The sequence below is a fragment of the Cygnus olor genome, chromosome 17 (assembly GCF_009769625.2).
Source record: "Cygnus olor isolate bCygOlo1 chromosome 17, bCygOlo1.pri.v2, whole genome shotgun sequence".
NCBI lineage: Eukaryota > Metazoa > Chordata > Aves > Anseriformes > Anatidae > Cygnus > Cygnus olor.
Genome location: NC_049185.1, coordinates 13700694 through 13726268, shown reverse-complemented (window position 1 = coordinate 13726268; position 25575 = coordinate 13700694). Strand labels below are relative to the sequence as shown.

General features: G+C 48.8%; 3 protein-coding genes across 4 annotated transcripts; 1 reads left to right on the top strand and 2 right to left on the bottom strand.

Moving 5' to 3' along the window:
* Positions 1–1288: 1288 nt before the first annotated feature.
* On the bottom strand, positions 1289–3875 carry ISCU (iron-sulfur cluster assembly enzyme). Its single transcript, XM_040576898.1, has 5 exons — positions 3728–3875; positions 3027–3140; positions 2683–2793; positions 2234–2312; positions 1289–1834 (listed from the first exon to the last, which is right to left on the bottom strand). The coding sequence occupies exons 1-5, from the start codon at positions 3809–3811 to the stop codon at positions 1743–1745; spliced, it is 480 nt and encodes a 159-aa protein (XP_040432832.1). The 5' UTR covers positions 3812–3875; the 3' UTR covers positions 1289–1742.
* Positions 3876–4071: 196 nt separating this feature from the next.
* SART3 (spliceosome associated factor 3, U4/U6 recycling protein) lies at positions 4072–18391 on the top strand. Of its 2 annotated transcripts, none has more exons than XM_040576897.1 (19): positions 4072–4310; positions 4999–5125; positions 6132–6236; positions 7270–7454; positions 8426–8531; positions 9283–9407; positions 9710–9865; positions 10170–10308; positions 10697–10804; positions 11229–11306; positions 11507–11565; positions 12677–12786; positions 13068–13180; positions 13600–13676; positions 14064–14232; positions 14959–15407; positions 15895–16047; positions 16622–16809; positions 17343–18391. In XM_040576897.1, exons 1-19 carry the CDS (start codon positions 4104–4106, stop codon positions 17521–17523), a joined length of 2835 nt encoding a protein of 944 aa, XP_040432831.1. In that variant the 5' UTR covers positions 4072–4103; the 3' UTR covers positions 17524–18391. The 2 variants fall into 2 exon arrangements, with proteins under 2 accessions (XP_040432831.1, XP_040432830.1); XM_040576896.1 differs by having other exon boundaries at positions 4074–4310; positions 14956–15407.
* A 1121-nt stretch (positions 18392–19512) lies between these two features.
* Positions 19513–23571, bottom strand: FICD (FIC domain protein adenylyltransferase). Its single transcript, XM_040577582.1, has 2 exons — positions 23382–23571; positions 19513–21994 (listed from the first exon to the last, which is right to left on the bottom strand). The coding sequence occupies exons 1-2, from the start codon at positions 23569–23571 to the stop codon at positions 20919–20921; spliced, it is 1266 nt and encodes a 421-aa protein (XP_040433516.1). The 3' UTR covers positions 19513–20918.
* Positions 23572–25575: the final 2004 nt, after the last annotated feature.

Sequence of the window (25575 nt, the reverse complement as noted above, 5' to 3'; positions counted from 1 at the left end):
AACCGCTCAGTTGCGGGGAACCCGGGGGCTCCCCGAAACAGGGACGCTGGCGGCAGTTTGCTGCGCCTCCCGACCCGCTCCCCGGCTGCTTTCTCCCGGCAGCAACGCAGCGAGGCCGGGGAAGGAAGCCCCGCACGCAGCCCCGCGGCGCGTGGAAGAGCGGGCGGTGCTGAGCCGAGGTGCCACGGAAGCTGCGGCTTTCGCCAGCAGCAGCCCACGGCGGCAAGAACTCACGCCCTGCTCTGCATTTAGGGCGCTAATTAAGTTGCGGACAGAGACCAGAACGAGGCGCTCACTTCCAAAGGCGCTGCTTTTAATGCAGCTGCGCAACTTTCCACGTCCAGACACAGGAAAGCCAGGTGGGGTGCAGGGAGAGGGTGACGAGAATCTACCAGAGCAGGCAAAGCTTTCAGACGCGTTTTCTTTTGGTTTTGGAAAATCCACAGCGACGCTCCCGTGAAAAAATAGCAATCAGCAGAAGGCACGGCGGAGCATGGCGGCCTGGAGGGCAGGGTAACCCACGCCGCGCCACCACAAAACATTTCATTTTCGCATGCTGGCGCGCCCCAAGCTTCCAGGGAGCCAGCTCGGGTGCTTGGTGTGCAAATCCCTGAGGTGAGCATCACCCACGCTCTCCCTGCAACCTCCAGCAAAGCCACCTGAGCAGCGTGGCTGAATGCACAGCGAGGTGCTCGGGAGATGTCTGGCAGGCTGTGGGTTTGAGTTTCCTTCCACGACTGAAGGGCAGCGAGCCCTGCCACCTCAGCAGGCAATTAGCTGCCAAGAAATCACCCCCCAAACCACCTCTTGTAGCGCTTCCGAAGGATCCCCTTCCTCCCTCGACTTGGTGCCAAGAACACCGCTGCCGGCTGCGAAGTGTGGGGCAGAGGGGGAGACGCGGGGGGCACAGACCGAGCCCCAGTCCTCTGGGGAGCTCCCCCTTGGGGCTTCGGCGAACAGCTCCGCTGTTCGCGTCCTGTGTTCAGACCCTCGGGGCGCATTTAATCTCCCTTAAGGGAGCATTTGGCAAATCCGAGGGCTGAACGCTTTTAACAGATGCTCCCAAAATTAACCCCGCTCCTCTGCCGGGAGGGCGCGAGCAGGAAGAAGCCCTGCGAGGGCCGGGTCGGCGCTTCCTGGAGCTCTGCACTCCCCTCCCGCGCCCTCGCAGTCAGTGCCCTCTAGCGCCCGCTGGGGCACCCCAGCGCCGCCCAGAGAGCAGCCCGAAGCAGGGGACAGCGTGCGAGAGGTCACGGCTTGCGAAAGAAAACTCCCGACACAGCTGCAGTCCGCAGACAAACCACCCAAAATTTGTATTCTGCACCGACACGCAAACTGAGCTGCGGTTCTTACAGAAACATTAAGACCGAGGCAACGTTTCCCACTAAACTCCGAAAAACATTAGGCAAAACTATCCATCTTCCCCCAAAGTGCAGCCCTTCCAGTCCTCAACAGCAGGATTTGCTCTTCTCGGAGAAGCCAGAGGAGCTCCCCGCAGCTGAAGAGTCCTTCCCTCTTAACACTTCAGACCAGTCAGGACAGGACACAGGCTGCTGAAATACCCAACTCCAGTCCTTCCAGCACTACGACAGGCTGTACACACAAGAACAGTGACAGGCTGTGCGTAGAGTTGTGCGTATCTTACAGCTTCGTTAGTAGTGCGCGGGATTCTACTAATAGCTAGAGTAATTGCACTGCAAGTTTAACTGGAACGAGGACAACCTCCGCAGTCCCTGCAGGAATCAGTTGGCTTTCTGCTCTGACTCTTCTTTCTTTGGGTGCTGCTTCAACTTGTAGTCGGCCAAGGCAGCCTTGATTGCATCCTCAGCCAGCACTAGAAAAAAAAAACACCACAGATTATTTTTTTATTTTTTACAAATACTTCAAGAAGAACATGCCCTTTACAACAGAAGTGACGTTAAAAGCAGGAGCAGCCAGCAGTAACCACCACTGCAGTTAGCAGCAGAGTTTGGGAGCGTGGTGTCTTACGATGTCAGAATACAAACCTTCTCATTCCTAATTTTCTGACCTAAGTAGACACCAAAAGATGGAATTGATGTGAAAATTCTTAACCAAAGTCTGAACGTAAGCAAGGTTCTCTTGCAGGCCAATCTTAGCTGCTCCAGATGCAGAAACTTTATTCGGAGAACACGCAGAAGCCTCTGCACTACTTCCAGGAGCCTCGCTCTCAAGTATAAATGTTTGAACTTTCCCAGGTCAGCCCTTTACTTACTCGAGCAGTGCAGTTTGACCGGAGGAAGGCAAAGTTCTTTCGCAATATCCGTGTTCTTGATTTTTAATGCTTCGTCAACCTGAAACGTAGTTAACGTGTGGTCAGCAGTCACCTCACGCACGCACACACGCCACAAAGGCGCTCACCACAAGCGTGCTTTAAAGCTCCAGAGCCAACTGAATTGACACGGAAAAATACCTCAAACTGCCAGGGGCAGTAAAAGATGCTGACAGCACGCTAACCTGAGAAAAACCTCTCAACGTCACCTGTTTTCTTCTGTGCCTAACAAGTAACGAATTTAACGACTGTCTCAGACAGAGCAGTGGTGGTAACGAACCAAAGCGTGCCAGTGTCACTGCACGGACTGTTTCCTCCACGGTCCCAACAGTCAGCTTAAATATTTAAATACTTTCCACTGCGCCACTTCCAACCCCGGCCGAGACCCTTACCGTCTTCCCTTTAACCCACTCCGTTGCCAGTGAACTGGAAGCAATCGCTGATCCACAGCCGAAAGTCTTGAAGCGGGCTTCGACAATCCTGCCGTTCTCGTCCACTTCGACCTGGAAGAATATGGGAGGTGCTGCAGGGGAGGGCTCAGCTCCACGAGGCAGAGCCCAGGACAGCAGGGACAAGCCCTGCCCAGGCTCCAGGGGACATTTTAAGATCTGAACGTGCTGACAGGGGGCAAGCCGCGTCACTGCCCCAGATGAGGGGAGGGAGACGGCAGCAGGCGTGGGCCTCGCAGCGTCCCCACGCTCCCCCCGTGCCAGCAGGAGCCCCGAGGTCCCCTCACCTGCAGCTTCATGACGTCGCCGCAGGCCGGGGCGCCCACCAGGCCGGTGCCCACGTTCTTGGCGTTGCGGTCGAGGGAGCCGACGTTGCGGGGGTTCTCATAGTGGTCCACCACCTGGCGGGGCAGAGCAGAGCAGCGCGTCACCAACAGCCACCACGGGCACAGAATCACAAAGGTTGGAAGAAACCTCCAGGACCACCTACCTGGTCCAACTGTCCACCTACCCCCAATGTCACCCACTGAACCGTGTCCCCAAGCACCACGTCCAACCTTTCCTTGAACACCCCCAGGGACGGTGACTCCACCACCTCCCTGGGCAACCCGTCCCAATGCCTGACTGCTCTTTCTGAGAAAAAATGTCTCCTCGTTTCCAACCTGAACCTCCCCTGGCACAACTTGAGGCCGTTCCCTCCAGTCCCATTGCTGGTTACCTGTGAGAAAAGGCTGACCCCCAGCTCCCCACGCCTTCCTTTCAGGTAGCTGTAAAGGGCAATAAGGTCTGCCCTGAGCCTCCTTTTCCCCAGACTAAACACCCCCAGCTCCCTCAGCCGCTCCTCACAGGACTTGTGCTCCAGGCCCTGCACCAGCCCTACTCTGGACACGCTCCAGGGCCTCGACGTCCTTCCGGTAGTAACGGGCCCACAACTAAACGCAGCCCTCGAGGTACAAAACCCTCCCCCCGACCCTCCCCGGCCCCTCACGTTTTTGTGGTAGCCCAGCGCCGGCCCCGCCGTCCCGCGCCCAGTCCGCAGCAGCGCCGCCCCCGCCCTCCCCAGCGCCGCCATCTTGCGTCTGGCGGCGCCGGGCCCAGCCCGCCTCGCAGGACCCCTTTGCTGCGAGGCCCCGAGCTGCCCGCGGCGCCGCCTGCTCCCCGGTCGAGCCGCCGAGGGGCAGAACCCGGCGCCGCTCAACGGACGGCGGCCGCGGAGCGGTGAGAAGCCGGGAGCGGTGCGGGAGGCTGCAAGGCTTTCTCCTCGCGGCGGCTGAGCGGCGGCTGTGCTGTGCTCTGAGGCAGGCGCGGCGCGGCCAGCCCCGGCGGGTGGCGGAGCGCGGCGGGCGGCGAGGGAGCTGCATAAGATGGCGGCGGCGGGAGCCGAGGCGGCGGCAGCAGCGGCTGAGGAGGAGGAGGCGGCGGCGGCGAAACGGCGGCTGCCGCCGCCGCTGCCGGGGACGGACCCGGAGTCGGGCGGCGACTCGGAGGATGAGGGCGACTCGGACTCGTCGGGGGACGGCGAGGATGAGGAGAAGGAGAACGAGGCCGAGATCCAGCGGCTGGAGGAGCAGGTGAGGCGGGGGCGGCCCGGGGCCGGCCGTGAGGTGAGGGGACCTCGGCCGCAGGGACCCGAGAGACCCCCGCCTGGTTGCTGTGGGCTCCTTCGGGGCGTCCCTGGCCTCAGCCGCGCTCTCCCGGCGGGTCCCGGGGGGGTTTCGGGGGTCCCCGGTGTGGTGCGGGGCTGGGGGGGGACGCGGAGCGCTTTTTCCTCAGAGAGCCGCGGGGAGAGCCCCAGCGGGCGGGCGGCGCTCGCTGAGGAGGCTTTGGGACCGGTCTGTTTGTTTTTCGTTGATTTTGGGACGCCCGAAGCACCTCAGGTTCATGACGGGGGGTGATCCTTACTAACTTACAACGCCCGAGTAATTTTCTGCCTTTCTTCCGCGCTCCAGCTTTCAGCACCCGCGCTGCTGAGCAGGCTTTAGAGCTCTAAGTCAGCTTTCCATCAGAGCTTTAAAGCTCAGTTAAGTTTGAAGCGTTTTTTATAAACGTCCGTGGCCTGAAAGCATCCTGTGGGCAGCACCGGAGCCTAGGGTAACTGTGTGCGGGGAGGAGGGTGTTGCACTGGTTGAATGAATTGATGTCCTCATCAGATTCACGTGCCGCAAAAGAGCCTTTGGTGTTCTGCCAAATGTTCTCTGATTTTTGTATGTCTGTTGCTTTATCATGCCTTAAAAAAATCCCTTTTTATTTTCTTTAAAGTTGTCTATCAATGCGTTTGACTATAACTGCCACTTGGACCTGATAAAGCTGCTCCGGCAGGAGGGAGAGCTGGTGAAGCTGCGAAGAGCTCGTCAGAAGATGAGTGAGCTCTTTCCACTGACTGAAGGTATGGAGCATCTTCTCAGCTTGCAGCTGGTGCTGGTCAGGGATCACCGGTGTGAAATGCCCTTGTTTCAGTAGTAAAACATGTTTGTGCTAGCTTTCAAACTCCAGTCTGAGGTCTAGAAGAACAGATCTAAGCTCTGCACACAGCTGGTGTTAATAGCCAGCATTGAACTTTGTCTCTGGGAGGTGTGGAGCAGTAAGTCGCGCAGAAACTCGAGTTTTTGGTGCTTGCAGCTGTCGTGCCCTCTGCCAGAGGCTGCTGCTGTAGGGTGAAACTGGTGGGAGGGGATGTTTTATGTGCCCTGGTGCTCCAGTCCAGAACGGGACTTGCCGTAGCTCGGGGCAGACAGGTTTGCCTGTGCAGCCCTCTGGTGTAGGGCTGGTAACGTGCAGCTGGGGGGTGGCAGCGCAGAAATGGCTCCAGTCGTTTAGTCAGTGAGCGTGACTCAGAGCCCAGGCAAACTGCTGCCAAAAATTAAATTTTACAGGCAAGCAGCAAAAAATACTGTGTTGGCAGAAGTTGTGGGTAGCCCTTAAAGCATGTATTCCTCTTTATTCATAATAAACCCAGAGGCAATGTAAATACCACAGAGGCTGTTCCGCCAGGGTACTTTTAGCCTTGGCAAGGGAAAGTTTCCTTTTATGCGTGTGGAAACTTGCAGCCTCTAGAGCCGTTTACTGTTCCCTGTAAAATGGGAGGGAAGGTGTGCCACTTGATGGCTCTTTGGTTACTGGTGCACACCGGTCCTCCGTGCAAGCTACCAACAAATTGCTGCTTGCAACTTCAGCTTTCTTTAAATAGAAATGTGCTTGTTTAGTACCCAATTGGAGAGGTCTGTGCCAAACTTTTCATTCAAATTAATTGTGGTGGCTAAAGTTGCTTTCTTTTCCCCCATCGTCCCTCTCTGTGTTTTTAAGTCTGCTACTAGAAACTCCAAAAACTTGGCCAAACATTTTAAATCATTTTTTGAGCTCGTGGTGATGGGTTCTAAACTCGTTGGTTTCAGAAATTTGGCTGGACTGGTTGAAGGATGAGATAAAAATGGCTTCTGAAAACTCGGAGCGAGAGAAAGTTTATGAGCTGTTTGAGAGAGCCGTGAAAGACTACATCTGTAAGTTCTTAATACGTGCTATAAAATGTATTGTTCGGATTATGGCTTTCTTTTTCTGGGAAAATATCTGTCGTTCTAATGCCGGAATTGCATCAAAAATGTTAGTGTGGAGTGATCCTTACTTTGTTCTGAGTGTTAGAGTTGTAGGCTGCTTAAAGGCAATGCTTTAAGTACCACTGCGGTCTGAGATAGTCTAAGTTAACATTATAAAAAAATTTAAATGCGTTTTTTGCGCTTTTCTAATATCTATAAGCAGCAAGTATTGTGCTTGGTTAAGGAATGCTTTCTGTGTTACCCACGATACGTTCTTCAGCTCTTCTTTGAGGAGAAAGAACGCTGTTGAGATGCTCGCTTCTGCTCTTACCTCCTGTGTTGGTTAGCGCTGTCTTTGTTGTCATTTCCGTTACGTGACAGCTCTTAAAACAGCTCGTAGTTGCTGTCTTGGAGGTAGCATTCCTGAAATGCTTTGACGTGGCAGAACCTCGCCGTGCTGCAGTAGCAAGCTCCGATCGCCCTTGTTAAAGCGAGGGAAGCCCGTGGTGGCTTGTCTCTGTTTGTCAGGAGCTGCCTGCAGCCGTAGGGCAACTCAGAGCACTGGGTCACCGCGTGCTCCTTGGGTGTTGTGGCAAGGTGCTGAAAACATGACGTTGGAAAGAACAGAGAAGGACTGGTATCCTCAGAGGGGAATCTATTCCAGAAAATTCATGTAAAATGTCCCAGCCCTAGCATAGCTGGCACTGCCGGGTGTTGGTTCAGGAAGGAGGAGTAGGAAGGTGAAGAACTGAGAGGAGGTGCCCTCTGGATCTGCTGTCAGTAAGGACCACGGGAGTGACTTCTTTCAGAAGACAAACTGTAGCTGTTGGTATCGAACCAAGAGCATAGAATAAAATAATTTTTTCTTTAATGTATCGAGTGGTAAAGAAAACTGTTTTGTTCTACTTAATGCTGCGAATGTTAGGTGTTTGGGAAGCAGAGAGACTCCTTTTTGTTTTTAAAGGTCATTAGCTCATCTGTTTCTCCTAACTTTGTTTAGGTCCTGAAATTTGGCTAGAGTATGCTCAGTACTCAATCGGCGGCATCGGGCAGGAAGGAGGAATCGAGAAGGTTCGCTCAATATTTGAGAGAGCGTTAACCGCGGTTGGGCTGCACGTGACAAAAGGAACGGCTCTGTGGGAAGCGTACCGCGAGTTTGAGAATGCCATCCTGGAAACAGCACAGGTAAGGCCAGTCCCCTGGGCTACTGCAAGTAAAAAGCTGTGGTGTAGCTTCTGAAGTCATCTCGTGCTGCCCCTTTATCAGCCGCTGAAGGAAGAGGCTGTGGTGTCACTCAGCTGTTACTTCTCACCTGTAGAAACTGGCCCTGTGGTCTGGGAAAGACGTTCTCTGCATGTGTTATTGTAATAATGAGTCTGGGCTTAAATAAGATCATAAAATCTCATATCTGGAAGCAAAATTTCTATGCTTTAGCTTGAACTGACAAGGATAATGTTAAACCAACTAGCTTTATTATTAAGCAGCTTCATTATTAGCATTATTATTCTTTCCAGTGAATACTTTTGCCCATAATCGATCGTGTTTACATATCTAGGCTGTCTTCCACTTCAGCATTGAGCTCATTCATTGTTTCACCCTTTCTGCAACTTATGGATTCTATTGTATTACCCCTGGAACATGCAGGCTTGATGTATGCGAAAGATACCTTTACAAGATGTCCGGAACGTGAACGTTTCCATTTCCTCCCAGCTTACTACATAGGACATGGAAGTTAATCAGTAGTGAAGTGCCTTAACACGGGAGAACACCCTTCCAGTAATAAACAGAAAGGAATCTGGAAGTTTTAAATCATCTGTGGGAGCAGCAGGGATTTATTGAAAACCTCTCTGGCAGCCCAGTGGGCTTGTGAAATGGCATGGGCACACGCTGTTTGTTTCTCTCCAGGTTTTGATTTCCCAATGTTTGTGTCAGCTTTCACTGAGGAACGTTTTTTCCATTCAACCGACTTCAAAGCCCAGCAGTTTCCAAGTTTTAGCTTTCACAGCAGCCACCTGAAATGCAAGTTGGCTACGTCTGTTCTTCAAGGCTCGTGTAGTCATTTGGAGCCCAGATCCCCAGCCCATAAACAATACCCCCTCGTGTTCCTCAGCTCAGGCTTGAGGGAACTGATTAAATTTCAATCCTTTTGTTTGTAGCCAGCTCCTGGCAGCGTTCCGTCGCCCGAGCAGCAGCAGATGCTCTGCAGCCAGCTTGAGAGGATCCACACGCTGTTCAGGCGCCAGCTGGGGATCCCGCTGTTAGGTGAGAGCCTTTGCACTTGGGGAGATGGCATGAATAAACTGTGTTACAGCATGGCCTTAGTTGTGGTTATTCCTCTGGTAGAGCCCCACAAATTGCAGCTGGGATATTTGAACATTCCTTACTCGGTTACATTTGCCTGTCTTTGGGGTCCCTTGGATGATGAGCGTTTCCCTTTTATTCAGAAATATGAATTGAAACTTGGTTTATCTGTTTCCTCAGTGCATAATTTGAGATCGTTTAGGCCATTTAAAGTACAGATAATTAGCATGAAACATGACCATCAGGAGCTAGGAGTTCAGCTGTGAAGCTCCCTGTACAAGAGGCTTGGTTGGTAGGTAAATAATACATGCTGACAGCTGGGTTGCTAGTCCTGCCATATCAGGTTCATGCTTTAAACTCCTTGAGTCCCTTTTCTTGCTTCATTGTCTCCTTATAGGAGAAAGCTAGGCACGGTTCTTTGACTTCCTCGTTTACGTATTGAAAGAATCTGGGTTGGTTTCTGCTTCAAAGACTTGGGAAGATCTTGGGACTCTTGTTTTTCTAAAGCAAAATCATTAGCTTTAAAATAACTTGTCCTGAGTTCGTGTTCAGATTACACTATATAAGATAAAGCATCCGAACGCTTTAAAGGTGTAGTAGTGTAACAGTTAAGATACAAACACAAACAGAAATGCCTGTATTAAAATCAAACATAAGCTGCATACTTATTATTTAGTCCGTTACTGATGGGCTTTTGTGTCTGTTTTAATAGATATGGAGGCCTCATATGCTGAATACGAGGAATGGTCAGAAGAGCCTATACCAGAAACAATAATTAAGAACTACAAAAAAGCTCTACAGCAATTGGAGAAGTGTAAACCATATGAAGAGGCACTGGTAATGCTGTTACTTTCATCTTACCGTAAAAATAAGAATTATTTGGTTCGTGGTGATTTTTTTTCCTCTAGCCTCTGAGATAAGGGAGCTCCCTTGAGCATGGTTAGCTGACCGGCAGCTATGAGCAATACGCAAGGCACTTCATAATCAGATGTACTGGAAACTTTTGAAGCTGTTGATACTTAGAGGCCAAGCTCGTGTTTGAAATTTTGCCTGAGACCTACCCGGAGTGACAGTTGGGCTGTCTGAATCATGCTTTGTTGAGCAGATTTTTATTTTTCCTGTTCCTATTTGTTTTATAGCTGGGTGCTGAGACTCCAAAGCTAGCAGAGTACCAAGCTTACATCGATTTTGAAATGAAAGCAGGTGATCCAGCTCGCATTCAGTTGATCTATGAGAGGGCTTTGGCTGAGAACTGCCTTGTACCAGATCTTTGGGCACGCTACAATCAATATTTGGTAAGGCAAACAGAAAAGCTTTTGGGGTTCTATTTTCCGTTTTTGTTGTTGCTTGTCTTTTTGTTTTAATATCTTAGTGGTTGATAAATAACCGGTAAGTGTTCTCTCAATCCTGTCACCCTGTCTTTAAATTCTCCGGAAGCTGATTTCTGCTTCACCTTTTGTTTTGTCCTGTTTTCAGTGGTGTATTTATTGATCAAGCGAGCGTTCGCTCAGTTTTTCCCCCAGCTGTGTATTTTCTCTGCAGAATTTGTCTTGGGCTCTCTGGCTCCAAGGTACTTAAAACTTGGTATGATTATTTCAGGACCGGCAGCTGAGAGTGAAAGAACTGGTCTTGTCTGCTCACGACCGCGCTGTTAGGAACTGCCCCTGGACGGTTGGGCTCTGGATTCGCTATCTTCTGGCAATGGAGAGGCACGGAGTTGACCACTGCATTATTTCTGGTAGAGAAATACTATCTCAGCAAAACTTCTTTACAGTACAGAACCGCTTCTTGTGGCGCTATGGATGATGTGTGACAAGCGGTGACCTGCAGGATTTGGTGTAACCCTTCTACAACACTCTTAAAGCCGATGAAATTTACAGTAGCGTGCTTCTAGGGCACAGCTGTTAGGGTTGAGCAGCTTCACTTTTGAGCAAGCTCTTTATTTCAACTTTGCTTGAATGTTGCTGAATTAAACGGGCTTTTACACTGAATTCCTTAACCAATTTACTATATTTAGGGCTTCTTGTGTCTTCTTTGTCCTGTATGCTGTAACTTGCTAATTTTGTCAGTAATTGAAAAGCAAATACATATTTCTATGGGTTTTTACCCACTCCTGTTTCTTTCAGAAATGTTTGAAAAGGCTCTGAATGCAGGCTTTATTCAGGCAACAGACTACGTAGAAATCTGGCAGGCATATCTTGATTACCTAAGAAGAAGAGTGGATTTTACACAAGGTACATATGACATGTTTGAATAAATATGTAAATTTTATGTGTATGTCTGAAACAGCAGTATTACTTTAATTAAAAGATAAAATACAATCAACACTAGTTTCATATTCTTCACAACTCTTCTTTACTTTTTATTCTTCTTTGCTTTCTTGCCTGTCGGTGTGTATAAAATAAAAGAACGTACTTGTCTTAGAGTAGCTCTTTGCTGAAAAAAATAGATTGTGCTGTCAAAAACAACCTGTTTTTTATTTTAGGTACTTGGTGGTGGTGGTTGTTTTTGTTTTTGGTATGCATGTAGTGAGTTTTACTGAAGTAGCAAGCTTTATTTCCCCCCAACGTAAAAACATTGGGGGTGTGAGTAAAGAAGCTTTAGTAGATAGAACCACCTTGAAATAATAATTTTTCATTTCCTTTCTCTTTTTTAAAGACTCAAGTAAAGAATTAGAAGAGCTGCGATCTGCATTCGCACGTGCTGTGGAGTATTTGAAACAAGAAGTCGAAGAGCGTAAGTTAAATCGTCCTGTGCATTGCTTTGTCTTGTTCAGAGTGACTTTTTCACAAGAGTAGTTTTCCATATAAAGTTTAACTTCAGGAGTCTCAGACATTTTAGAAAAAGATGAATGCTTCACCTGTGATCTGAAACTTGTTTAATAAACGCCCTATTTCCAAGAGCCATTCACAAATAGTACTTATTTTTATTCCCAGGCTTTAGTGAAAGTGGAGATCCGTCCTGCACCATCATGCAGAACTGGGCAAGAGTTGAGGTGATGTTTCTGTCTGTTGTATTTTAATTGCTAGAGTAGAGGAAATGCCTCTTTAGACATTCCAACCGCACAGGAGGCAGTGCTCTTGTACTTTGGCATTTTGTCTGTAACTTCAAGGAGTAAATCTTTCTTCTTCTGTGTCTGGGCTGGTCAAGCACATGGCATAGCTTCAGGCTTGAAGCAAAACATCTTAGAGACGGCATTCTCTTAGGGAAAGTTGTGGGGACTGTTAGCATGTCTATACTGCTGTGACTGCAGTGTGGTACAGACGTGGGAGTAACTTGGTCAGCTGGCTGGCCACAGTGACATGGAACTGAGTGCTTATGCCTCTAAATTGCTTTGAATTCTACCTAATTTAGTGCTGCCTATACCGACTAGTTTTAAACTAGTACAGGTATCAGCGCGCTGGTGCCGTGATGTTTTCTCAACCCTCCTTTGCCCCAGGCTCGTACGAACCTGGATAAGATTACTTTTGTGCTATAACTTCTCTGGGTATGATGCATGGGATGGCTTGCCAAAGTCTCAAATCGTGTAATTACTCTGACCAAAGTTGGCCCTGAATTTGAATTAATTATTTTTCACTTTCTGTGTGCTCCTGGAGGGAGAAGTAGGCGCTTCAGGTGTGATTCAGCTTATGCTAGAGCAGTTTTAGTAAGTCAGCTGTCTCGTGTACCCACAGACCTCTCTACAGTGAGATCAGGTGAACTTCCCTCAGGTTCTTAATCCACTTTCCCCCTTCTCCACCCTCTACCATTTAGTAACAGAAATGAAGTAATTGTTTTAGGTTGAGAACTGTGTGTTGAACTGCCACGTTAGGTACAATAATGAATAATGACAGAAGGAAAAGTTCAAAAGCAATTGTCTCAAATGCCTTATGACCAAAATGAAGCGTCTGTGGGAGCTAGAAACCAAGATTGATGCAACAGGTGGGCATGGGAGGTGTTACTCAGTGGTAGGAGTACATTAGGTGTTCGCTTCTATCCTCTGGGTTTGCATGCATAAGCTTTGGAGTTGTGTGGGGGAGGGAAGAAGCGGCGGGGATGCCCGGGGATTGTGGTGCTGGAACAAATAATCCTGAACTATACTGAGTGTGCCGAGTGCTGCTCTGCAGGCCCGCTTATGTAACAACATGCAGAAGGCCAGAGAGCTCTGGGACAACATTATGACTAAAGGGAATGCCAAATACGCGAACATGTGGCTGGAGTATTACAACCTGGAAAGGTAAGAGCTTGGCTGGGTGAGAGAGTTAATTTAAGTGTCCTCATCTGTGTGACACAAGGCTGATATGCTCGGTGCTGGTATGCTCCTTAGGAGTTCATAATCTGCTTTTGATGTTCTTAGCGCAGGTCTGTGTAATATTTCAGAAATCTTACAGCAACCAAGCATGGTGGGAGCCAGCTAGGGAGAGAGGAAAATGTTTGCGTAGATTAGTGTTAATCGTACTGCTTTGTAATCATGATGTGGAGGATTGGCTCCTTACTGCTGTGTTTTCCCTGCTGTAGAGCCCATGGTGATACTCAGCACTGCAGGAAGGCCTTGCATCGAGCCGTGCAGTGCACAAGTGACTATCCGGAGCATGTCTGCGAGGTGCTGCTCACGCTGGAGAGGATAGAAGGTAGCAACCTGCAAGTCGTTTCGTTTTACAGTCTAGTTTCATTTCACTGTCGATAATACAGAGTGAGCTTTGATCCAGTATTTTGTCTTCTGGTGAAGGCTCACTTTCTTTTGACTACCGTAGCATATGCAAGCGGATCTTTATTTTCTTTTCTTCACCTTTTCAGGCCTGGTTTAGAGCCTGCTGAAATTTGTTTTTTCCATGCCTTTTGGGGGCATTGTATGGTAAAGAGAGGTTTTTGTTCTGCTTGGATTTTGTTTTCTTTGAAGGCCATTCATTTAATTTATATTAAATGTTCGTGTATAATGGCTAATACTAAGAGTAAGGTCTATGACTTCACTGAGTCTTTTTTTTCCTAGAATTGTATTTCCAAACTATGGGAAGGCTAAATACAAGGCTTTTATTTCTTAATCCTCTAGGAACGTTAGAAGACTGGGATGCAGCTGTGCAAAAAACAGAAAACAGATTAGCACGAGTTAATGAACAAAGAGCAAAGGTCAGAACTTTGTGAACTATAAGCAGTTTATAGGAAATACCTATTTTAAGATCAACCTCGAATGTCAAATTTCTAATGCTGGTTTGTACAGATAAGCCTAAATTGTCTTAAAGCTTCGGAACTATTGATTTTAGTTTAAAAGTATAATTTAATTTCTTTAATGCTTTTTTATGTTTCACCTTTTGACACTTGGATGATACAAGAGTAACAGGAGTGCTCTAGGAAAGCTATAAGAGCAAATAATTGACATGCGCTTTAAATGGTGATTCCATTAGCTTTGTGTTTATATAGCTTAGGAGAAAACCCTCCAGGTTCAGTACTGTAGAAACAGTGCGTGAGAATGCTCTGCAGCATGCAGTCACTTAAATAAGAATCTCGTATTCTTAGGTTGCTGAGAAAGAAGCTGCTCTGGCAAAGCAGGAGGAGGAGAAAGCTGAGCAACGAAAGCAGGCTCGGGCAGAAAAGAAAGCTTCCAAAAAGGCTAAAAAAAATAGAATTGGAGACAAACGCAAAGCAGATGATGATGATGAAGGTGAATGGGGACGAGAAGAAGAAGGTAAAAAAAAAAAAAAGCGTCAGTCCTCTGGCACCAGGGGTTACCGGGTGCTTGCCTGCAGTTAGAGGCAGATGAAGAAGTGCCCTCACTGTCTTCAGAGCTGCTGTTTTTTTCAGGGTCTTTTTCTCCCAAGAGGCCTTCATTGTATTTGCAAAATGAAAGCAAGATGAAGTGGTTTTTTTTTGCTAGCGGAAGTATATGCCTAAAAGAACTTCTAGAGGTTTTTTTGTAGATTTCTCTTATTTCAGAGAAATATTGTGATTTTTTTTCTTTTCAATTAATTTTCCTGACTCATCAAATGATGCTGAAGCATGAGGAATCTAAATTTGGTTATTCAGTATTATAGTAGTCTCTTGGAAGGTGGTGCCAGAAGATTTTAAGATTGTTGCCACTGGGAGTATGGGGAGCTTTTAGTTTTTTTTTATTTTTTAATAAAGATCCTATTAGACAAAGAGAGCATGAGTCAGTAGTTGTAACTGACAAAACCAAATATTGTCAGTGCTTCCATTTTAATCCTTGCTGTCTTGATCAAGTAATCTGTTTCTCGTTATTAAGAACCTGGGGGAAGTTTTTATTGCCTTTAAGCTGTCATTGTGTTTTTCTTTTCATTCGTATTTGCTATTTCATGATTCCATGGTGGTAACGAAGAGCAGTCTAATTTGAGTCGTGAATGAAATGAAATGGTGTAACTCTTCTAGTAAGGCTTTCAATTTCATCACTCAGCAGAGCATCCCAGCAAGAGACATAAGGGAGACGGTGATGGTTTACTTCTAGAAGAAGACATGGAGTTAGAAACTGGGCTCTTTGGAAGAAGTGGACCTGAAAAGCCAGATCGTCCGGCAAACCAAAAGCAAAAGGCATCTACCAGTCGAAAAGACATCCCCAAAGTTTTGCACGACAGCAGTAAAGATAACGTTACCGTCTTTGTCAGCAACCTTTCCTATAACATGGCAGAACCCGAAGTGAAACTGAAAGAGCTTTTTGAGAGCTGCGGGGAGGTAGAGCAGATCCGTCCGGTATTCAGTAACAAGGGGACATTCCGGGGCTACTGCTACGTAGAATTCAAGGATGAGAAATCTGCTCTCCAAGCTCTTGGGTTGGATCGTAAAGTTGTGGAGGGAAGACCGATGTTTGTTTCTCCTTGTGTTGACAAGAACAAGAATCCAGACTTTAAGGTAAACTTTTATTCACTCACGAAGCGGGTTGAAAGTGGGACTGCATTGGAAAGCTAGCAGGACGTGTTGCTTCCTGAGTTCCTGCATCTAACAAATTCATGTTGTATTAGTTTGGCGTAGTTAATGGCCTGTACCTGACACAAGTTCTGTAATCTGTGCTTTTCTACTGTATTGGGTTATATGCAGAAAAACTCCGTATTCAAATAGTGATGCTTGAGCAAGAAGACGGATATATCAATGGTTCTTTTCATTGTAAAACAGAGATAATGTTTAAAAACTTCAGTTCTAAGAATTCCTCGCACATCCTTGGTGGATGACTGTTTATATGCAAATATCTTTCAAGGTATTACTAATGGCTTTTTTATGGTGTGGCTGTTTTTTTGTTAATCTCACCTTCTCACTCAGAAGGTTGAGTACTTTATAATAGGTTGAAATCCTCTTTGTTTCTGACTGGCTTGAGAACTAACAGCCTTTTTTATTTGTTCAGGTGTTCAGGTATAGCACCACACTGGAGAAACACAAACTGTTTATATCTGGCTTGCCGTTTTCCTGCACTAAGGAAGAGCTGGAAGATGTGTGTAAAGCACATGGGAACGTGAAAGACATACGGCTGGTCACCAACCGAGCAGGAAAACCCAAGGTAGGTGTCCTTAATGCACTGTTAATTTCAATGAAATCCTTCAGAAGGAAACTCTTCGTGAGATTTGGATATAAAAAGTAGGTTTTGTAACTTAAAGCAAATGACTTGATTATTGTTGCCAAACTGGCTTTGCATTAAAACTTGTAGAAACGCATGGATTTATGTAACCTGGTGTGTCTTTGTGCCAACAAGTAAGAAATAGGAGGGGAAAGAATTTTTTTCTGAAATACTTATTAAATTACATAAGAAAAACGTGATATAAAAAGGATGGAGGAAAAGATATCTGCAGCATTTTCAGTATAGTAAAGAGAGGCATCAGTAAGTCTGCAAAGAACGCTTGTTTCTAAAATAGCTGACTGGCTGGGGTTCACCTGGTATAACTGATCCCCATCCTCCTTTATCTTCAGTTTCTTCGTGCTATTGTGCTGCAGTAATGGATTTGCCAGTGAGAAATGAGACACCTCTCTGACAGGGTTTGTTACTTCCATTTTGCAATAAATGGGTGCTTCTTAAATAAGAGACTGTCACGCAGAGAAAGAATGACTAAAACTAGGTTACCTCTTCCCTTATTTAGGGCCTGGCCTATGTGGAATATGAAAACGAAGCTCAGGCCTCGCAGGCTGTGCTGAAAATGGATGGCCTGACAATTAAGGATCACGTCATCAAGGTGGCGATCAGTAACCCGCCCCTCCGAAAGCTGCCAGACAAGCCTGAGGCAGGCAGAGCCTCCCAGTTTGCAGCACCACGACAGGTTTATGGAGCGTAAGTATTAGCAAGAGTTTCCCGCTGCTTAAAAAGCAAACACTGGCATTGTTTGTAGGCTACAATGTAGGGAGCATCCTCCAGAAGATGAGGGAAGATCTGAAAGGTACTGAATCAAAAAAATTTGAACTGATGGATTGCTGAGGAAAAGCAGATTTCTCCGTACATTACCGATAGGAACAGGTTGGTAGCGACTGAGTATATACAGTGGTGTTGGACTGAAGCTGTTCTTTTTTCCTTCCAAGTGCTCCTGCTGCTTACAGTTGGCGTTGCATCGTACGTGCTCTGTAGATAAAAACAGAGCTTCAGTTTCTGGGGACTGTTGGGCGGTTGTTTTCTGTCGGGACTCAGGTATGCTGTTTCAAAGGTCGTCTGTCGAAAGCTTCGCACTACTTACTACTGACACAAATGACAAGAATAATATTTAAAGGGGTGTTCCTTTTAGTGAACAAAGCCCTTTTTCTTTTCCAAAGCTAGAACAGTGTGTTCAAAGAGCATTGGGATATTCATAAATGTCACTCTGCCCTCTCCAGGCGAGGGAAGGGAAGGACGCAGCTGTCAATGATGCCTCGTGCGTTGCAGCGCCAGAGTAATCCTGTGGCTAAGGCTGAGAACGGGATGGTCCAGAATTCACCAGCAACTTCATCTGAACCTGCTGAGGAGCCGAAAAAGATGTCCAATGCTGATTTTGCCAAGATGCTACTGAACAAGTGAGCGAGAAGTCTGCAATCAGCTGGTCTGGTAAAATGTGAAATGCCTTTATGGAAGCCATGTTGTGTCCTTATGCTAGCAAGGAGAGAACGCCAGTCACAATCACGTGTAAATACTGTTCTGGACTACTGCATTCATTAAGATCAGTGTAGGATGGTACAAATCCGTTTTCCTCTCTTTTTAAGAGCAAAGAGTTATACTATGTTCTGGTAAAATGGCATTATGTGATTCCTCATATTGAGGGTAATGAGGGGAGAAATAATTCCTGTACAGGTTGGATGCCACGTCATTTTTTTCCCGAATACTTTACAAATATTTCTCTTTCATTAACGAACGAGATGCAATGTGAAAGCCTAGCGATAACCTGGTCGAGCTCCACTGGTCAGAAGTTCAGATTGTGATTGCAGTCATTCTCTCTGACGACAAACCCATGTTCCACCAAAACACTCACACACGCACGGACATCCATCTCCTTCCATTAAGAGTTAAATGGCAAATGCTAGTAACTTCACCACAATGGCCTATTTTAGTATTGGGAGAGTTTCTATACATCTGTGTGTATATGTATATACACAAATATACATATATATGTATTCAGTTGATGTTCTGTTCGAGTTGACCTGTTTTTTATATTGTGTATTTGTAAAAGACGTTGGAATTATTTTTAAGTGTCATGGATAATACTAGCTCTGTTTGTTTTTTCCCCATGAAAGCTGTACATGCTCTTGCTGAGGACCATTTTTGTTTGTTTTTTTGCTAGCTAGCTCATACGTCTTTGGCAGGTGGTTTCTGTATGGTTTTGTACAAATGTGAAGTGCAAGCTGAAGTTCCCTGGTTTATTAAACTCAAGTTCTCAAAGGTTTTCTATAAATACTGTTGCTTTTGTTGAAACGTGGGTGTTGGAATTGCACTTACCCTATGGCAGCTAGGTAATACTGATGTACCTCAGCTCTCAGGTGCACTGAGATAGTGTCGTCATCATCATGTACCTGTAAGTAGTTCATTCCATTTAGGGTCAGTATCTTGAACCACTTCAGTAATCACCTCAGACTGGAGAATAATCTGGTAACGATCGTGGATAGAAATATTACTGCTTACCTAAAACTGCTCCTACCTGGAAGTCAGCACCTGGGGTTGGGATGGGGGGGGGGCAGCAGGACTGAGTTCACTTGTACAACACAAGCACTGCTGCAAATAAACACTATTTTCAGTGCTTACCTTCTGTGCTCCTTTGACTTGGCTCTACTTCAGCTTTACTTTGTCTGCTTCATAGCTTTGAAATCAGGGGCTTTGGGGGTAATATAGCAAGGGCCCAAATTCCCGTTGTGGAGCCTGTGCACAATACAGCTTGCATCCGCTCTGCAACAAGTGTGGGCTAACCCTTCAGCACTGTAATGATGCAACAACAGCGTAGCTCCATCTGCTTAGTCACTCTAATGCCATTTTAAGATGAAGAAGCTTTAATTAGGGGGTGGGGAGGGATGTTTACCTCGCCCTGACATCAGGCAGGCACAATGTATGAGTGATGAATTAAGGTTTTTTTTTTTGGCTGTTAGGGCTGGACTTGCTGCTTCGGAGTCCTCCAGTCCCGCAGTGCATCCGCATGCTGCTGAGGGAGCCAGGATGGGCGCTGCCTAACAGCTCCTGTAACTAACAGCTCCTGTAACTTGCCACTCCAGGAACTGAGCTGTGAGCGCTGCTTATTTTGCTGCCAGCAGCGGAGCGTTGTGACAACAGCCTAGTCCAACCAGACTTTAATATTAAAATACTTTATTAATCTGTTACTAAAATAACATTTTTTTTTCCAGAGCTCTAAAGTGCAGAATATCTTTATACTCACCTTGCGCTACAAAAATAAGCGTGTTTTGTATAAACAGAACAACCTTCCTCCCTTACTGTTTGCTTTTCCTGGCAGCAGTAATCAGTACATAAGCACAGGCAGGTGCTACACCACATAGGTACCTCCCAATCTTGTTCTATTGTCTGTTTTTCGTATAAAACATCGTAACTACGTTGCAGGTAAGAGAGAGTTAGAGGGATGAAATATAAATGGGCCTGGGACAGTACAACAACCCATACTGTTTTGCAAAGGGATTAAGCTTTACAGTACTCATCGGGATTGCTTCCACGTTTTCTGATCCACGTTTTCTGAACTTGGAGGTGTTGGGATCTAAGACACAGGGAATTTGGCTGCTGTGCAACTGGCAGCAGGGTGTAGGCAGCTCCTCCTGTCTGTTAAGCTGCAGAAGATAAGGTACACTTTGAACTGGATGGCAATTCCGGGTACAAAATACTGCCACCGCAGTATGAAGAGGCTTTGTGATTCTTTACACATTTATCACAGCAATAACACGACCTGGTAATTAATAAAGCTATAGTGAGAAGCCCTTCGTGTAGATTAAGGAAACTCAAGCTCTTGGCAAAGGTGCTAAATGAATTCTTACCAAAATGGCACAACTGATAAAGGCAGCCTTCTGGTTCTGCGTAACAACCTTTTCTGCCCGCAGCTTTGCAGGAGCAAGCTCTTCCCAAACCCTGAACGGAAACACACGAAGACAGCTGCAGTTTCCCAGGGAACCTGCTTGGTGACGTGGGATCTGAGGCAGGGCCTCCGGGCACGAACTAGTACTTCTCTTGAAAGCACAGCAAAAGCACCTCGCAGCTCAGTGAAGTAAGTCGGCGTTTCTTGTCTCTTTCCACTCACCTGCTCTGTAATCACAGACGAAACACTTGCCGCTTGTCGCACGCATCTCACCCTAGGAAAGGCAACTGAAATTAATATGCCAAGTGCTGCTGGGAACGGAAAGAGGAGGGCAGAAACGCCGTCGCTGAACTGCAGCAAGCCTCCTTCCTCAGCTGTTCTGGCTGAAGCAAGAGGAGGACAAAACTGTAGGAGTGAAGGGGAGAATCTGACTGGCATTGCTGGGAGTGTGCTATTACTGCAAGGGTTTGGCGGTGGTTTTTTGAACAACGGGGAAGGGGTAACGTGAGAGCAGCAACTCAGTTAAGGCTTTGGCTGGCCTAGCAGCTCCTCGCCCAGGTAAGGCAGGGCTGTTGAGTGATTAGGTGAAGGGCTGTGATGGAAGCAGCTCCTCAAAGCTTAATTTTAAGGAGAAATAAATTATTTCTACTTCAGTTTGTTGAGCCCGTGATACCTCTCCCCACCTTCTTACTGTAGCACACAGGTTATAGCATACGGTCAACATCAACAGTTCACATTTCAGCTTGGCATAACGTACATAAATAAATTATATTAATTTAATCAAACAGAAGAGACTTTAAATAAATGAAATGCTAAAGAGCGACACCTCCTGTCAAGTTCCTTCCCAGCAAGAATACTGGGCGGCACGGCTTTCTGTTCTCCCCCACGTTCCCTGGCTCCTGTGTGCCCACAGCACTCAAGTCTTGACAGGGATGGTTTGTTTGCATCCCGCAGTGCTGCCGTCCGCTTCGGGTAAGCCCACGGAGTATTCCGTGGTGGCGATGATCAGCATGTCCAGCGTGGTCTCGGTACACTGAGCGATGAAGCGTATGAAAGGCCTCACGTCGCCCTCGTTGGCGACTTCCAGGACGTGGTAATACTCCGCCCGCTGCTCCTTGCGGATGGTGATGGGGGGGTAGCCCGCCTGCATCAGGATGAGGTTCATCAGCAGCCGGGAGGTCCTCCCGTTGCCATCCACAAAGGGATGGATGTAAACCAGCTTGTAGTGGGCTAAGGCGGCAAATTCCACGGGGTGCAGACCCATGGCGTCCTCGGAGTTCATCCACTGCACGAACTCCTGCATCTGCTTCCCCACGTCCTGGGGATGGGGCGGTATGTGGTGCCCTACGAACACCTGCGTAGTCCTGAACCGCCCTGCCTCCACGGGGTCGGCGTAGCCCAGCACCCTGCGGTGGATCTCCAGGATGTCGCTGATGGTCACGGAGCCTATCCGCGACACCAGCGTGGTGTTCACGTATTTCAAAGCCGCGTGCATGCCGATCACCTCGTTCTGCTCCACCAAGCTTTTCCCAGGAACGGCGTACCTGGTCTCGATGATGTGTCGTATCTCCGACAGCGTCAGAGTGTTCCCTTCGATAGCAACGGTGTGGTAGATGTGGTGGTAGTAGGACTCCTCCATCACCCGGCGCAGGGCGGAGTTGCCTTTCGGGATCGCCATCACTTTTTTAACCTTGCTGTCAATAATGCTGAAATACCTCTGGTCTATTTCTTCTACTAAAGGCAGCGTCCGGTCCCTGTTGATCAAAGCCTTCTCGTCGCAGGGGGAAATGGTGAGTGCTTTGGAGTACAGGTAGTCGGCTCGAAGAATGTCTTTTTCCTCTTCAGAAAAGATACCAAATTCATTCAGGGCGTCCACGTAATCGGGGTCCATTTTGAGGGCGTATACAAAGAGTTTGTGAGCTTTCTCTCGCTTTCCTTGGCGCTTCATTTCCAGGGCTTGCTTCAAAGCCGCTTTGGCTTCCAACTTCACTTCTGAAACACAACAGGGGGAGCGGTTAGATAACAGGGCAGGGAGTTAAGCCGAAAGCCTGGAGACTACCAGTGTTTGCTGATACAAAAATTAAATAAAGCCGGTCTGCAGGAAGCGCAGCAGAGAACGTGCGTTCCGGCCACAGACACGAGAGCTTTAGGCCACGTTTAGAGGCCGAGCGCGGCCGCGGAGCCGTTCCTGGCAGGACGGGTGGCGAGGCAGGGCCTGTGACCAGGCTGCCCACACAGACCGGGCCGTCGTCCTGGCAGAGCTCGCTGTGGTGACCGGGCTGTGCCGTGTGGGAGGGCACAGAGCTGCGGATACGTTCTGCTGGTGATCGTGCCACTTCCCTCGCTGTAAGCAGAGCCCACGTTACAGCTGCTAATGGCACGGGCGTTTCAGTGCAACACCCAACGTCTTCCCCGAAATCCCAAGCTGCTGATAGCACCGGTGTTTCAGTGGCACACCCAATATTTTCCCCCAAATCCCGAGCTGCTGATGGCACGGGTGTCTCAGTGAAATACCCAACCTCTTCCCCCCAGATCCCAAGGCGCTGACAGCACAGGCGTTTCAGTGAAATACCAAACGCGTTCCCCAAAAATCCCTGAGCTGCTGATAGCACCAGTGTCTCAGTGAAATACCCAACCTCTCCCCCAAATCCCAAGCTCCCAGCGGCAGAGGCGTTTCAGTGGAACACCCAGCCTCTTCCCCACAATCCCAAACTGTTGATAGTACCGGTGTTTCCGCGGAACACCCAACATCTTCCCCCAAATCCCAACCTGCTGATAGCGGAGGTGTCTCAGTGAAATACCCAACATCTTCCCCCAAATCCCAACCTGCTGATAGCGGAGGTGTCTCAGTGAAATACCCAACATCTTCCCCCAAATCCCAACCTGCTGATAGCGGAGGTGTCTCAGTGAAATACCCAACATCTTCCCCCAAATCCCAACCTGCTGATAGTGGAGGTGTCTCAGTGAAATACCCAACATCTTCCCCCAAATCCCAACCTGCTGATAGCGGAGGTGTCTCAGTGAAATACCCAACATCTTCCCCCAAATCCCAACCTGCTGATAGCGGAGGTGTCTCAGTGAAATACCCAACATCTTCCCCCAAATCCCAACCTGCTGATAGCGGAGGTGTCTCAGTAAAATACCCAAAATCTTCCCCCAAATCCCAACCTGCTGATAGTGGAGGTGTCTCAGTGAAATACCCAACATCTTCCCCCAAATCCCCAGCTGCTGATAGCGGAGGTGTCTCACTGAAATACCCAACGCTTTCCCCCAAATCCCCAGCTGCTGACAGCCCAGGTACCTCAGTGTACCCCCAGCCCCCCCCCCCCTCCCCGCGGCTGCACCCCGCCCGTACCGGCCCCCAGCGGGCCGCGCTTACCGGGGGACGCCTCGGCCCTGAGCGGCAGCAGCCTCAGCCCCCGGGGGGCCACGCTGAGGCCGGAGCAGCCCCGCCGCACGAAGGGCAGCGCGGCCAGCACGGCCAGGCCGCCCAGCAGCGCCGCCAGCAGCGCCGCCCGCCCCGCCGGGCCCAACGGGGCCGCCCGCCGCCGGGCCGCGGCCCGGCACATCCCGGGGCGGGGGGGGGGGGGAGGAGGCGGGCGCTAGGACCCTGCGGCGTCCGCGCGTACCCGGCGGCAGCCCGCCCCCCAAGCCCCGCCCCCCCTCGGTTTCAGCTCTGTCATTGGTTGAGCAGCGCCGGTTCTCCCTCCCTATTGGTGCTCGCTGGGGTGTGTCCCGCCCCTTCTCCGCGCTCCGCTTCCTGCGGTGGGTTCCGGGTAGCGCCGCGCCCGCCGGCACGGGAGAGGCTCGTGGAGGGCGGCAATTGGTCAGGGGGAACGTCAATCTTGGGAGGAGTACCCAATGAGAAGGGAGGTTTGGGAGGGGGCGGGCCTGACGAGGCCGCTCTCTGTTGCTAGGCGACGGCTGCGGCCTGGGCCTAGGCCTGGGCCTGTGGAGGCTGCGCCGCGCCTGGGGCCCTGGGGGGGGGGTCCCGGGGGTGTCCTGGGGGGTCCTGGGAAGATCCTGGGAAGATCCTGGGGGGATCCTGGGGAGATTCTGGAGGAGTCCTGGGGGGTCCTGGGGGTCCTGGGGGGCTCCTGGGGAGATCCTGGGGGAGTCCTGGGGGGTCCTGGGGGGGGTCCTGGGGGGGTCTTGGGGGTCCTGTAGGGAACACAGGGCTGCACGGCTCCTCTGCACAAATGGGCAGAAGCGGAGGGAGGTTGGCCAAAAGCTGAAGGAAAAGGGGACGTCCCAGGGGGCTGCAGGGAACTCACCCTGATTTCAGTCCCTAGCAGGACAACAGATGGTGTTTTTTTCCCCAGATACTCACACGACATGTCATCATAAATAAACTGTGGCAATTTAAGCTGTTTTTTCTCTGTGTGGTTGATTTTAGAAAAAAAAAAAAAAAAAAAAAAAGGTTACAGTAAATACAGCTTTCAGGAGTCGGGAGGTTTTGGCGCTCCCCTGCGTGACGTGCACAGAAGAAGATGATACTGGGCCTAAAATAAATATAAAGGAATTGCGGGAGGGTGACAAATCGTGCAGGGTGGTATCTGGGGCTATAAGCACTCGGGAACTGAGCATGTGTTAATGCTGCAGTGCCAGGAGCAAACCTTGCTCGGGGCTGTGGGTGAGTGCGGCGTAAGGTCGGTGTGGTGCTTGGTGCTGCAGGAGAGCTGGGTCCAGCCGTGGGCACGGAGCTGGGCAGGAGGAAGTGTAGGAAATAGCCACAGGGCCAGGAGAGCCACAAAACACAGTTTGGGAGGAGAGCTTGAAGCAAGTCCTGTTTTTTTATGGAAAAGAAGAGAGCAGGGGTGGCTGTAACTGGTACAAAGGGAGAATAATTGTAAGAGTGGCTGAGGGATATTAAACACTGGAACAGTAGGAACTGGACATTTTTCACAACACTAATTAACAAACCCTACTGGGGACAGTACAACTACGCTGTCCCTGATGCCTCTGTCTGTGGCTTCTGTTTGCTCGGTGACTTCCAGGGGTGAAGGCATGCCGCCTTAGTTCCCAGCAGCCAAGGAACATGCTGCTGGTGCTGAAGTAAGAGCACAGGATGGGGCACAGCAGCCTGGTCCACGTTAGCTTCGTGCTGCTCCTGTGCCGAGCAAACAACTCGGAACAGAAGCTGCTGCTGTGTTACACGAAGGTGGCCAGAGAGTCTTCCTTTTCTTGCTTATTTTCAGCGGTGGGGAAGGTAGAAACCACTCTCTCAGTGCCAGAGCTCTTTCAGACATTTATTGATGTTACCAGGATTGACAAAAGCAGCTTGATGAACTTGGTTCAACCAGCATCCCTAAAAAGACACTGACAGCACCTCGGCTCTGAGACCACTCAGCAGCAAATAGAGCCCAAGGCGATTCCTGCAGCACAGTTACCATGTCCTCCAGCCATTTGGAGCCTGACAAAGCCCATTAACGCTGGAGGATAAGTTTGGGGGATAATTAGCATTTGAAGGATGAGCAAATACACCTGCCCTCCGAGAGGAAGCTGCAACAGAAGTGTGTGTTTTCTTCAGTGCCAATGAAGCCTAACTTCAGAATTACAGAGTGATGAGGTAC

Excerpts from the sequence above, each read along its gene's own strand:
- ISCU (XM_040576898.1), bottom strand. The coding sequence starts at position 3,811 with ATGGCGGCGCTGGGGAGGGCGGGGGCGGCGCTGCTGCGGACTGGGCGC. Across the intron at positions 3,141-3,727 it reads CGCTGGGCTACCACAAAAAC|GTGGTGGACCACTATGAGAA; the intron begins GTGAGGGGCCGG and ends CTGCCCCGCCAG. Across the intron at positions 2,794-3,026 it reads GCGACGTCATGAAGCTGCAG|GTCGAAGTGGACGAGAACGG; the intron begins GTGAGGGGACCT and ends ATATTCTTCCAG.
- SART3 (XM_040576896.1), top strand. The coding sequence starts at position 4,104 with ATGGCGGCGGCGGGAGCCGAGGCGGCGGCAGCAGCGGCTGAGGAGGAG. Across the intron at positions 5,126-6,131 it reads GCTCTTTCCACTGACTGAAG|AAATTTGGCTGGACTGGTTG; the intron begins GTATGGAGCATC and ends CGTTGGTTTCAG. Across the intron at positions 13,677-14,063 it reads TTAATGAACAAAGAGCAAAG|GTTGCTGAGAAAGAAGCTGC; the intron begins GTCAGAACTTTG and ends TCGTATTCTTAG.
- FICD (XM_040577582.1), bottom strand. The coding sequence starts at position 23,571 with ATGTGCCGGGCCGCGGCCCGGCGGCGGGCGGCCCCGTTGGGCCCGGCG. Across the intron at positions 21,995-23,381 it reads CAGGGCCGAGGCGTCCCCCG|AAGTGAAGTTGGAAGCCAAA; the intron begins GTAAGCGCGGCC and ends GTTGTGTTTCAG.